The 12,977-nt window shown below is 40.5% G+C and overlaps 1 protein-coding gene across 1 annotated transcript in view; it reads right to left on the bottom strand.

The window, feature by feature from the left end:
- itga7 (integrin, alpha 7) overlaps positions 1-2,281 on the bottom strand; it is a gene marked incomplete at its 5' end in the record, with an annotated part of 32,592 nt that extends 30,311 nt beyond the window's left edge. The window contains one exon of the mRNA XM_084543913.1: positions 2,073-2,281. Coding sequence (XP_084400039.1) covers positions 2,073-2,281 — 209 coding nt within the window. The remainder of the gene's footprint in view (positions 1-2,072) is intronic.
- Positions 2,282-12,977: the final 10,696 nt, after the last annotated feature.

Raw genomic sequence — 12,977 nt, 5'->3', positions numbered from 1 at the left:
ATGTCTTTTTCATTTTTTATTTTGGAGGACTTGCAGGAATTTGGGTCTTTAGGGTGCTAGCAGAAAAATTTCCCTTATATAGACATCAGCATTTATTGCACTCATCATCTTTCTGTTCATAATGATGAACCTACAACAAAGTAATTGTCCCATGACTGTGCAGCTCCCATCTTTCTACAGAGATATCTAAAGTGTCAGCTCATTGCTTTAATCGTTAGGCCCGCAGCTTCACTGTTTTGATCCACTCTCATCCTTCTCATTGCATTCCTGCTGCAGATGCAGAATGCAGATCACCAGCAAAAAGCAAACAGACAGAAACACCTTACAGCTACAGCTTGTGAACGCAGCAAAGGATTTTAGCAGATAAAGATGTTTCTGTCCGTTGGAGGTAGAGAACAAAAAAAAAACAAACAGAGAAAGTGAACGCAGAGATGTAGAGAGTGACTTGCATTAACAACGTGGGCAGAAATGACTGGAATCCTGGCTACAGCCTTGAAAGTCGTCCACTCACACCAATATCACATCAGGGATGAAATCATCGTAAAGTAAGTCAGACATAAAGCAGCTGATGTCACAGCATTATTCATGCCGTCCTCTTCCAGTAGGTGCAGCATCCCATCAGCGCATCAGCTCATTTATTGACTGTCTCTTGGCACCAGCACCACCATTCCTCTGGAGTATTTGCTCTCATTTACTCAGGCCCCAGCAATGAGCAACACAATACTTTATTCTCAGAGTCGGTTTTTTAAAAATAAGTTCCAGGAATGCTTCTTGACAGCGAGCAGGTTTTCAGAGAGGTGACATGACTCTGCCTGATGTCATTCTCCCGGTCTTACCAGGCGACAGCATGACTCCAGCCCGGGTAAACTGAGGAGCTAACAGTTAAATATGGAGCTCCAAAACAGGAGCACGCAGCCACTTAATTCCCTTAAGACTTTTTAAATGTACATCCAACTATATCACGCATTTGTTAATGGATAGTTTATTTATAGTTATTTACACTTTAACTAATTATTTACATTTTTTATTCCGCTACATTTGCAATGGAAATGATCTATAGTTGCTAGATAATTCCACTTAAAGATTAACCGATCACGTCATAAAAACTGCAGCAACAAATTGCTAGGTACACAAAATACATCAGTAAAATATACACATTCTACAACTGATTCGTTCAAGAGCCAAATTTCTACACAACAAAAACACTACCTTTGCGCTACTTTATGCACTTGAACTTTTACTTTACATTTTAAACAGAGTGCATTGTAATGCTTCTATTTTTCTATTTTTGAAATTAAATGTTTAGCAAAAACTCTCGAAATCATTCATGTAGAGGTGGGTCTATTGTGGCTGTTGGGAATTTGGAATGGAAAATAAAGAACCGGCCTGCAGGCTTATGGGCAAAAACACTTTTAAAATGTCTGTTGAATGTGTTAGGAACATTTCTGTCTGCCACATAGTCAGATGAAATATCTCCACCACTTCCTTCAATATTAATTGCCCCACTTCAGGAGAGGTAAATTAAGACTGCCTCTTTTTTACAGTCTTGCAGTTAATAATAATTCCTAAAGATTTACAAGCAGACCTGTTGGTATAATTTATTCATGATTTCTAGAGGGGCTGGAGTGCTGCAGTCACACTGAAAGACACGTCAAAACAGCTGCTGGCAAACAGAAGATTACTAACCTGACCTAGACGGGCAATGCACATGCACAACTCATACCCAGAGGAACTTGTTTAGAACCATTTTGTCCTTTTTAGAGAATAAAATAATTAAATAAAAGCCTGTCTGCTGATTCAGCGAGCCCGCTCTCATCCATTTACGTATAATGAACTCAGAGCTCAGGCTGCACATGCTCCTGCAGCCAGTCCAGCTGGAGTGATTTGGCAAATCAAAGGCAGAGGAGAAATGCTGACAAATGTCTTCTTCTGAGAGCCCTGAAATTATTTTATAGTTCATAATCATTTATAGTGTAAGGGAGCATTTTGTATGAGGGGCAGGTGCATTTACAAGATAGTCAAAAACACACAGGACACGCGGCGCAAGCTCAGTGCCGCATTCACACACTCACCAGCTCTGAGGCTCTGGGGTAAGCTGCTGGTGAAGTGCAAGAGAGAAACCAAAGAAGGTGCCACGGTCTCCCAACTTGTGCAGAGTGTGAGTAGTATCCAGGTTGAAGCCCCAGACTTGAGTTGATAGGGTCAACAGAGCCCAGATCAAGGTAGTCCAATGTTGAGATGGGAGGGAACCAGCGTTCCTGTGTCCCACCAGAGCTGCCATAGCAGGATGCGGGTCCTTCAGCAGCAAGTTCAGTTCAAGAAGAGAGCAAAGGAGATTCCTCTTAGGGCTCCCACAGAGCTAAAAGAGGAAGAAAAGGGGAAATCCAGTGTAAATCTCTGCTCCTTGCCTCTCTTCTGTTGATGCCTCCCTTGTTTCAAGTCCTCGTTCTCCCTCGTTCTGTCGTGCTGGCTCTCAACTCCGTTTGCTGCTGTCAGTCTGGAGAGCAGGCTGTGAAAATGCAGCCTCTACTACTATGTGTGCGTGTGTGTGCGCCAGTGTGTTTCTCTCAATGCATGTGCGCCTCCCCCTCCTCTATGCTCAGAGGGAGACAGAGGACAAGTGCCTTGAATAGCCCGCTGCTCACTCCTCCCCCTCCCCTCTCTCATCCAGGCCCTCCACCCCTCCTCCCTACCTCGCCTCCCCTCTCTCTCAGCTGACATCAACACTCAAGGGACTTGTGCCAAAATACCAGCCAAGGTTGTCAGGATACTTGGAGGCTCTTGAACAGAGCGAAAGAGGGTGAAAAGACAGCGGACTGTTTTATCTGTTGAGTTCACACGGTCCAAACCGCCTCATTCTGCGGACACTGACTGGTGCAGGTGCTCGTACATCTGAGCAGCATAAAGGGGATAACAGTGAAAGTTAAGAAGCTAAAAGAAAAGGCCCTTTTTTTTACTCTGAGCTTGAAAAGCCCTGACGTCTCACTTTTGGTGGCAGCGATCTGGAAAGAATCTGGGGGACAAAAGGGAAAGATGTGCACAGTGACCCAGGAAACTTTATTACAGACCTTTAGCCCTTCTGAAAAGCCAGAGTGGGAGAATGTATGCGCTATGACAAAGCAGTGTGAACACAGACATAATCAGGAAGATTGCAGGCCTACAACGAAGCACATCATTTATCCGTATTACAATTAACTCTCACATATTTAGTATTTTCCAATGAAAAGTCCAAACGACGTGTTTCTAAGTTGTTCCCTCGCTATTGTCTCCACTATACCCACAGCTGCTCCAACCAGCTGATTTTCGTTCCTCCTGGGTCAATCCACGTGCAGCTGTCAGTGCGTCACCTCAACTGTTCCACACAATAAACCTCACACGAAGAGTTGCACATCAGTTACACGAACAGGTGAAATACTGGGACACGGGTTTCAGGACCCCATTCTTGCACTTTATGAGAGTTAATGTCCCAGTTAGGACGGATTTAAATTGTCAAGAGGGAATGTTTCACTTAGACAGTTTGGACTCAAAAAAAGTGTGTGTGTATAAATAGTTGAATATGAGCTTAAATATGAGTATACAGTAATTAAATTAAATTTACAACTAAAATCCTATCTGGTATTGACCACTATCAGCATTCAGTCTGAATTCAGTCCCAGTCCCAATCAAGCAAATTAGACACCTGGAGGAATTTGTTTTATTGAAATACTGCTTGACTTGAAACAAAAAGCATCCAAATCTGGCAGCACTGATTCAGATTCTTACTCAAGAGTTATTCATTTTCTTGCTGCTATAAATCCATATTTCTTTGTGGAGTTATCCCAAGAGTCTGACTTTTGCTGCCAAGTAGACTCACAGTCAAGGTACTATTGAAAGCAATCATGGGGTTTTTATGTTTTACATTATAAAAGAAAAAGGAATATTTCTCATTATTTACTGCATGCTAAACTCTGTAAGGTCATTTCATGAAGAAATGTAAGCACTACAATGTTAGATTAGTTGGATTCAAGGCAAAGACGCTGCGTGTAACCAAACTGTTTGCTTAGTGTGACTTTAAGACCTAAGTTTTTATGTGACAATTTAGCAAGAAACTAAAATTTCCTTTACAAAACTCACACATTTAGGAGGATTAAATAAATTAAAAGATTAGCATCTCTGGCCCCTGTCATCAACATCAACACATACCAGCCTCCTGCAGGAGCTGAACTCCTCTCATGTGATCTGACTGGATTCGAGAACCAGCTTCCCGTGGCAAATAATCTCTGCCCTCTGCTGCCCTGATGAGGTACTTTAAAAAGGAGCTGATGCGTTTTCACTTCTCAGCACATGTGAGCATTTCATGATTCCATTTCGATATCCTAAACCAATTTTAAGTTTTTATTTTAAGTTTGTTTATAATTATGTGTATGTTGTTTTAAGGATGCGTTCTTCTTTTCAGTAGCCATACTGTGTAGTTCTGTGATTTTAGAGAATATACTGAAGTTTTATAGTGAAAGAACGAGTCTCTGTGAGGCTGTACTTCAGTACAATGGGCCTTTATAATCTCTCCCATGTTAATCAACCAAGATATTAATATGTAACATGCTGTAAACTTCTGTTCCTGTGAAGGGTCACAGGGGTGGGGGGCTAGAGCCTATCCCAGCTGTCATCAGGAGAGAGGTGGGGTACACCCTGGACAGGTCTATAAGGTGTCAGTAACAATACAAATTGTCTCAAGAGGCTTTACAGAACCCAACACCAGAGCCAGCACTAAGGCAATAGTGGCAAGGAAAAACTCTGGAGGAGGAGGAGGGGGGAGAGGAAGAAGCGGAAGAAGATGATACAGACATCTGGTTAAAGTGTGCTCTCAGCATCTGAACATTATACGAAGAAGAGTACAAGATATAGGGTGATGCATGTATGTACATGAGAGATTGATAAAAAAATATAGATAGAGCTAGCATTTACAGTATTCACTGCAGAAAGGTTTAGTACAGGGGTGTTAAACATACGGCCCGCTGGCCAACATTGGCCTGCCAGAAAGTGCGAAAATTACGTTGAAGACAGTAACTGTATTTTTCAATAAAAATAACGGCGTTTCTAAATCTGTCCACAAGGGGTTGCACTTTTTAAGTAAGAGGTGCGGACATGACACCAAATGGCAACAATGTGCCCAAATCGCACTTATTTTTCTTGGGAAATTTTCAGGTCGTTATTGAATTATTAAATGTAATCATTTTCATAATGTGCTTGTACTTCTTTGCACTAAAACAAATGGAAACATTTTGAGTTGTTATTTAGAGGTTATTATGCTGTTATGTTACTGGTCCGGCCCGCTTGAGATCAAATTGGGCTGTATGTGGCCCGTGAACTAAAATGAATCTGACAGCCCTGGTTCAGTGGGTATACACAGTGCACATAAACTTACTGTTACAGGGATAAACAAGAGCACAGGGGCATGAGCTGTCAGTGGAAATAGTAGATCTATCACAGCGTTGCTCGCTGAACTATAGGCAGGTTGGAGAATTATACATTCAGGTAGGGATGGATAACTATAATACATGAAGACCGGGCAAGTTGATGAGGCCCAGACCATAGATGAGCAGGATGCAGTTCCACAGATCGGAAACACGCAGATCCAGGCCGGAGACACTCGCAAGAATTTAATGGTAAATTTGCCAATAGATTCCTTCTGCAATGAGGGTAATTACCTTCTAGTGAAAGTATGACGTGTGCCCCGTAATCTGTTTGCCCTCACCGCCGTTCACTTCCTTGTTTGCACTGCAACCGCTTGTCTGAACACATAGTTTTCTTCGATTTGTCACACGGTTATCATCTTGGATGCTTCTTGGATTCTGTTTCATTCTTTGTGATCACCAGAGACAGTGGAATCAGAGAGTTGTCTGATCGGGTTCTCTTGTTTCATCACCACAGACTCCACCATACTCCTAGCTGCCGCAACCTACTCCATCTCCATCGCTTCAGTTGCTCCCCACTTCATCTCTGGAAAACCGACCTTTGCTTTGACACACCACTACCTCCTACACAGGAATGTCTCCACAGACACCAGATTTAACAGCAACAGCTTGAATACATATATGTAAACGGTCCTGCATTATAGCTTCAATAATATTAGATGCTGACATGTATCTCAAGTGATGGAAAGTCATAAAAATGTGCAAATATAAATAATGTTGGAAACCTGTCATCACTTAGATAATAGAGACGATTTAAAAATACTGACAGATAAATAAAGCTGTCACGTTTGTTTGTGTTTCCACTTATGTGCGAAAGAAAGTTCAGCAGGCTTGTATCTCTCTGGTGCATCTTGGCCAGGGTGAAAGCACGCACTGGGGAGTTTTGAGCTTTTTGTCAACAATTTCTCCCACACACAAGTCACTGGTTCACTGCACAGTCCCAGATACTATTATCTAAAATGGGATCCCAAGGTTGGTTTCCTCTCAATATCCAGTAACACAGCGTGTCCCCTGCCCAGTGGGATTTTTATCTGTCATTTAAGATATAAATACCAGAAGGACTCCACAGAATAGAAGTATTGGGAAGGGAGAAAAGAAAAGAATGATGTGGGCTGTCGAGAAAATGCTAGAAACGTCTTAATGGCAGCTCGGGCAGGAGGCCAGACAAGAATGGCTTCAGATAGAACAATGCACAGTCAGATGGCGAGATAGAGGAAAGTGAAAAGGACAAGAAAGGCATGAAGAGAAAGAAAATGGTAAAGATAGCCAGCTAGAAAGATTATCTGACACCTCGTACTGTCATCTTCACACAAGTGCTCATTAGCAGTCTGGGCCACACTTCAAGGAGAGAGCTTATTTTAGACATCAGGCAGCAGCAGCAGTAAGTAGAGCCAGGGTCATTTTTCCTTTTGTGCCCCCCTGATCACTTGGATGACAGAAATAGCTACAGTCAGCAGTATTACTGTATTGATTAATGGATAGTGCAAGATGCTACAAGAGGGAGTGGTGCTGGTTATTATGGGATTAAATGCAGCCACTCCCGCTAGGGCTATCTGACCATGATCCCAAAGGAAAAAGCTAAATTGGGTGTAGGGGTTTTTACGCTGATAACATTTAGAGACATCTTTATGGATTTTATAACTGACGCTGATTACATTTCACAGTAAGATGGATTACTGAGAAACTTCAAGACTATTTTGTCTCCACTGCTTTTGATGAGTGCAAACACCTCTGCCCTGCTGTGATAGCAACAGTGATCAACATATAGTCTGCAGTCCTATAAAACACAGACGTGAAAAAAATCATAGTTAAAGCATCCCTTTTAGAGAATTGTCATCTGGAGCATCCCTAAGCTTTTACAGAACTTCAGAGCAAGTGCCATAGGTCATCATTTAGCTGCCTGGCCCACGAGGGTAGCTCTCATTACTCTTGTGGTGTAATTGCCTGCCACAGTGGAAAGCTATTTTCAGTGTATAGAGTTTGCAGCTAGCCAGTGGACACAGTGGAGCATTTGGGCCAGCAGATATCTTCCTCAGGAGTTAAAAAGGAGAGTGAATACTCGAATAACATTCATCTGGTGGACATGTACACATCAAAATAAATAAATAAATAAATTGCAGGTCTAACTCTGAAAGGTTTTATGGCATGTTTTGGCGATGCACAGTATAATACAATAGACCGTGTTACAAAGTTAGTACAAAGCGTCCATGAACCGTTGTGAGGACAGATGTTTTGCTTGCAGTCATTCATTTCTTGTGAGGCTTTCTCTTGTAGCTGCAGACAGCTCATATTATGTTCCACATTAAGACCGTTAATGTCAGCAGGTAGGTATTTAGGAAAAGCTTCAACATTAATATGCACAAAATACAACAATTTTAGGGTTAGGGTTAGCAACTGAGAGGAGAAGTGGCCAATATCTACATATGTAAAGTGGACAGTATGAATAGTAAAACAAAATACAACAAAAAGTTTACTTCTAGAGACTGGTATCAAATTGAATAACTGAAGTGTTTTCTGTCCTACTCTAACACATGAACATGAAGTCAACAAAGGCAGCGGGAAAGTCAAGTTCACTTTGCACACATCCACACAGTTCTGAGAGGGACTCTAATTAAGCAGATTAATTAAAACAATAAAAACACCAATAAGCATTATTATATTATTCTCATTGCACCAGTTTATTAAAGTACGGCCACAAAACCAAAATGGGTTTCAGCTGACAGGTTAAAAGGGATGTTTAATATTCCAACAATATTGAGGCTGGTTGTACTAGCTATGATATTTAGGAGACCTGTGTGGCCCACCTTAGTGTTCTGGTAGATTTACTCAGTGCGACTATTGTGTAGTTTTAGAAAGATTAAAGTTATATTAAAGTAAATAAAAAGAGCAGGTCCTGTTTTTTTTTCCAGACGTCAATCGTTACAAAAAAATACAAAACGAAACCGGACAATGTCTCCTGTTTATCAAGTGATTAAAATAAAGTCGCCTGAGAGTTTATCGAACCCTACAAAAGACATGGTTACACATTACTCGCATTTTTGCTGCTCACACTTAGCCATATTTGTAAGCAGTGCTCATGCAGTACATTACTGTGTGGCACTAACATGCAGCAACTGTGGTCCCCTGAGTCATTTTTTTTCTTTTTTTTTTTTTTTCCAAATAAAAGTAAGACAGAGGCGACCTCTGTTGGCAGGTTGAGCTATTACAGAGAAAAACACCTGAATCACTCATTAGTAGAGGTTTTTGTATTTTATAATCAAAACAACAGTACAAAAAACAATAGTGGTAAAAAAAAAAAAAAAAAAATACACATTTTTATTATTTTGGCATCATTGTTTTAAATGCAGTGTGAAACAACGCATGCGTTTAATTACAGTTTCAGTGGTATAGTCTGAGGAGCTCGCAGAAAGAAGATCACACTATTCATTATTTGTTCAATATTTATTCATGAATCGGAAATTGATAATAAAACTTAATAATAAAACGTCTTAATAATCACCGTCCTGCAAGTATTCATCTTGATTTGGTTTGTATAAAGAAGTGCGCATGTTGTTTTGGTTATTCTGGCTCAAATGGTCATTCTTTCATGGTCATTTACCCTCAAGAAGCAGCAGATTGCCCATGGCTCCCAGTGAATCAACACAATGTTTATTAATCCACACATTTCACTGTCACATAAGAATGTGAGTCAACCTGTAGTGTGGCCTAGTAAGCAGCGATCCAGTTTAGGGGTTTGGTATATATGAAGTGTTGTATGGTGGCGATACTAATTCACCAGAATGCGGTGGCAGTGCATAATGCTGGCTGGGAGGTTGGAGAGGGTACATCGGCTGCCCTTGATCGAACGCAGCTGGAGGGTGACCTGGCCCAACTGAAAAGACAAAGAACAAATATTTTGTTTGATTTTGAGTTCTGCTTTTTAAATGGTTTATTGATATTTTAAAAGTCTATGCCTGTACAAGAGGTATCAAAAGAGGTGAACAAATCCAGTGCAAAGACTGTTCTATCCTATCTGTGTCTCAGCAGATATGTAAGGGTGTGTCAACTAAATCCGCAGTGTGAAAATGTGGCTCATTGATGATTTTAAATTTGTAAAGAGAAAATTGCTGCTCGTCATTCATTTTTTTCTTTTCCATTCTGGTTTGTTTCAACCTCATTTGTCAGGAATCACATTGTAGCTGACATTTCAGTCGCACAGAAATTCAAAGAATTTGATATTCTCCAACATCAGAGTCTCCGTATTTTGTACGGAGGATTGATTTCCATGTGGATCCAAGCAGTAAAACTGTAAATCACATAACACAGAGAACAAATGAAAGACCCTTTTACACGTGGAGTCAGCTGATTTTAGACAGTAATGTGTTAGGCCTTAAAATCCCCCTGAAGTCAAATTTGATGCTTTTATAACATACTTAAGTCTTGCATATCAACTATGCACACAAGTATCTCGCCCAACGATGAGATAGATTACTCATTGTGCACCAGGGGGCGTGTACAAACTTTGCATCTAATGAATGAGCCTGCTCAGGCCAGCAGAGCTGACCAATCAGAACAGACTGAACTGTTTTTACAGGAAATGCAATGTTAAAAAAAAAAAAAAGGACTACTCAGAATCTTTTTCACTCTCGTTGCACACAAAGAAAGACTGCCCCAGACACCTGGATGACTTCAGCCAAGACTGCCAAATTTATCAGTCACTCTCTAGTCTTTCAGTCTTAAAATGTAATGGAAGAACTTACTAGATTCGAGGTATGAGGGTGGTGGTGCTCTGGGCATGGATTCATATACTGGTACTGACTGATATCCTGGGTGGGACTGTTGATATTCGGGTGGTGGCTGCTGGGGTGAATAGACTACTGTGATGGCGCCTTCCACATCTATAGGAAGTCAGAAATTTAGTTTAGCTTGAAAGCACACAATGACAAACAGTTGTGTGCTGGACAACACACTTGTTAAACAGTGATTTGTGGTTGTAAAGCCCAAGATTCAATTGAAATAAAACTCACTGTGGACTTCACATGTGCTGTTTGGTGAAGTCTTATGGTAAACAAATCCTGGCAACCTGTTCCTACTGATTTACCGTCCTTATGCTAAGCTAAGTTAGCCAGCTACCAGCTGTAGCGTCATATTTAGCTTAGCATAAACACATGCGAGCGCTATCAATCTTCTCATCTAATGAAAGCAATTAAGGAACACACTTAGGTGCCAAATATTTCTTTTAACTGTAATAACTGACATTCACATACAGTACATTCCAGGATTTTAGAGTGTAGCAAACTACACCGTGGCAGAAATCATGTCCTACTTCTGTGCCCTCTGTTGTGTCTATTTCGGCATCTTTTGCAGCACAAGCAGCAAGGGGCCACGCAGCAGATGATGAGCCCCACACAAATGCTGATTTGAATAATGGTCCCTATGACACTTCCCGCAATCACAGCCGTGCTGGATTGCGGGTCGTTTCCATGGTCAGGCTTGTAATCGTTGTTTCCATAGGTAGACCTGTAAAAAAGAAAAACAGATTAAATGATTGAAACAATTACATCTCTTCTTTATGTTTTATATACAGTGACAAACATATATTTTTAAAATCTCTTCATCACGAACAGACAAACACAGGTGTAGATCTGGGGCACAAGGACCTTTTAGGACATTTTTTCTGATCTGCTTCGGTGAGGCGGTAACTTCTGTAGGAGCAGCAGTATTTTAGGTTGCAGCTTCCACAACAGAAGTCTCCACATAACTGAGTACCATGGAAGTCACCATATGAATCATAGTAACTGCTACAGTCTTCAGCTGCAAGACATAAAACACAGAGTCATTGTGAAAAGTGGTGAGGGCGAGTGATTAAAGCAATATAGCCATTAACTGATGAGACACATAGATAGGACCATCAGTGTTGGGAGTAACGCGTTACAAAAGTAATGTAGTTACTGTAATGTATTGCTTTTTGCTGTAACGCGGTAATGTAAGGCATTCCAAAAAAAAAACAACTGGGTAATATTTTACTCGGTACAAAGGTCAGTAACGCACGTTACAATGCATTTTAACAAGAAATTAAGTGTTTTGTTTTTATACTATCGCCAATAACGCCGCGAGATCAGCAGAGGAGAAAAATTCGGCACAAATTGTAAAACGTAGGGCCTGTAGGGCTGAAGCAGGCTCGACGTCGGACAGTACATTTTCGAGATGGATATACTCTCATTATTTTCAGTTTGTTAGAGACAAAGATATAAGGAGCATAGTAGTTAAGTGAACTTTATGTGCGAAACCATCTATCTACGTTGCGAAATAGCACAAGTAATCCAACGAAACATTTAGAGCAGTGCCATGCTAACATTAAGTTAGTGAAAAGAAGGCAAACTGAGGACGAACGCGGAGACAAAGCAGGTCTGTTTTTAACTAAATCCTGGCTATGATTGTTCCTTGTATTGCTTTACGAGCCATCACTGCGCCCATAGGCGTGTCTAGCCCGTTTTAGGGGTGCTCAAGCACCCAGCACCCCAAATATGAGTTGAAAAAACTCTTGTTTTATTTTAAAAGGGTTTGTCTGTGATAAGATGACAAAATGTTTTAACCCCCCCTCAGTGGTATGATCCACCTCTCTCGTTTACCCCTCCCTCCCCCACGCACGCAGCGCGCACACACCTTAGGTTTGGCTGACCACCTGAGGCGTGTGGCTCCTATAAGTTACCAAACGATCTATTTACTTTATCACTAAGCACCAACACATTACAGTCATTAGCAACAGCCCTAACTTTTACTGTTGTTGTTATTGTTCAGTAGGAATTTACTCGCTGACTCTCTCTGGTAAGCTAATGGTGCAGGTTGTCAATCAACCACTGTCCACAGTTTATATTAAGCTTTTGGTTTGTGCATATGTGCTGATGTTAAAGCCAAGGTTTAAGACTAATACTGCCTATCTACAGAGGATATTTACAGCTTTTGCAATGATGGGTGGGGCTTTGGTACCTTTCTCTTTCTCGTTAAGGAAAATGTCGTCCATATATGAAATCTTAAAAATAAAAACTTATTTATTTATTTTTTTCTTTTCAGCATTCTAATTACCTTACAAAGATTGGGGAATTTAAAAAAAAAAAAGTGATTGGATAATATTTTTTTTCCTGGTGGTCAGGAGGTTAGCTTGCTAGGGGTTGCTTTTTTGACGTTTATTGACCTTAAGTTTTTTTTGCACTTATTGTTCCTACCTCATCTTCTCATTTAAATGCAATTTCTTTTCTTTATTTTTTTAAACTGCGCCTATTACATTCTTCTGTTGTTAGCCTTAAGCCTAGGAGCATAATAAGATACATTTAGAATAAGTGTATATATATTTCCACTTATTTTGGTGAAAGTAACTTAAAAGTAATGCAGTAGTAGTGTAATGCCTTACAATTCAGAGACAGTAATATTATAATGTAACAAATTACTTTGAAATGACAGTAACAAGTAATACATAATGTATTACGTTTTTGAAGTAACTTGCCCAACACTGAGGACCATACACCATATACACCATAACATGAC

The sequence above is a fragment of the Chelon labrosus genome (genome assembly GCF_963514085.1).
Source record: "Chelon labrosus genome assembly, chromosome: 4".
NCBI classification, from domain to species: domain Eukaryota; kingdom Metazoa; phylum Chordata; class Actinopteri; order Mugiliformes; family Mugilidae; genus Chelon; species Chelon labrosus.
The sequence above is the reverse complement of the archived record's forward strand: the minus strand, read 5'-3'. Positions and strand labels throughout refer to the sequence as shown.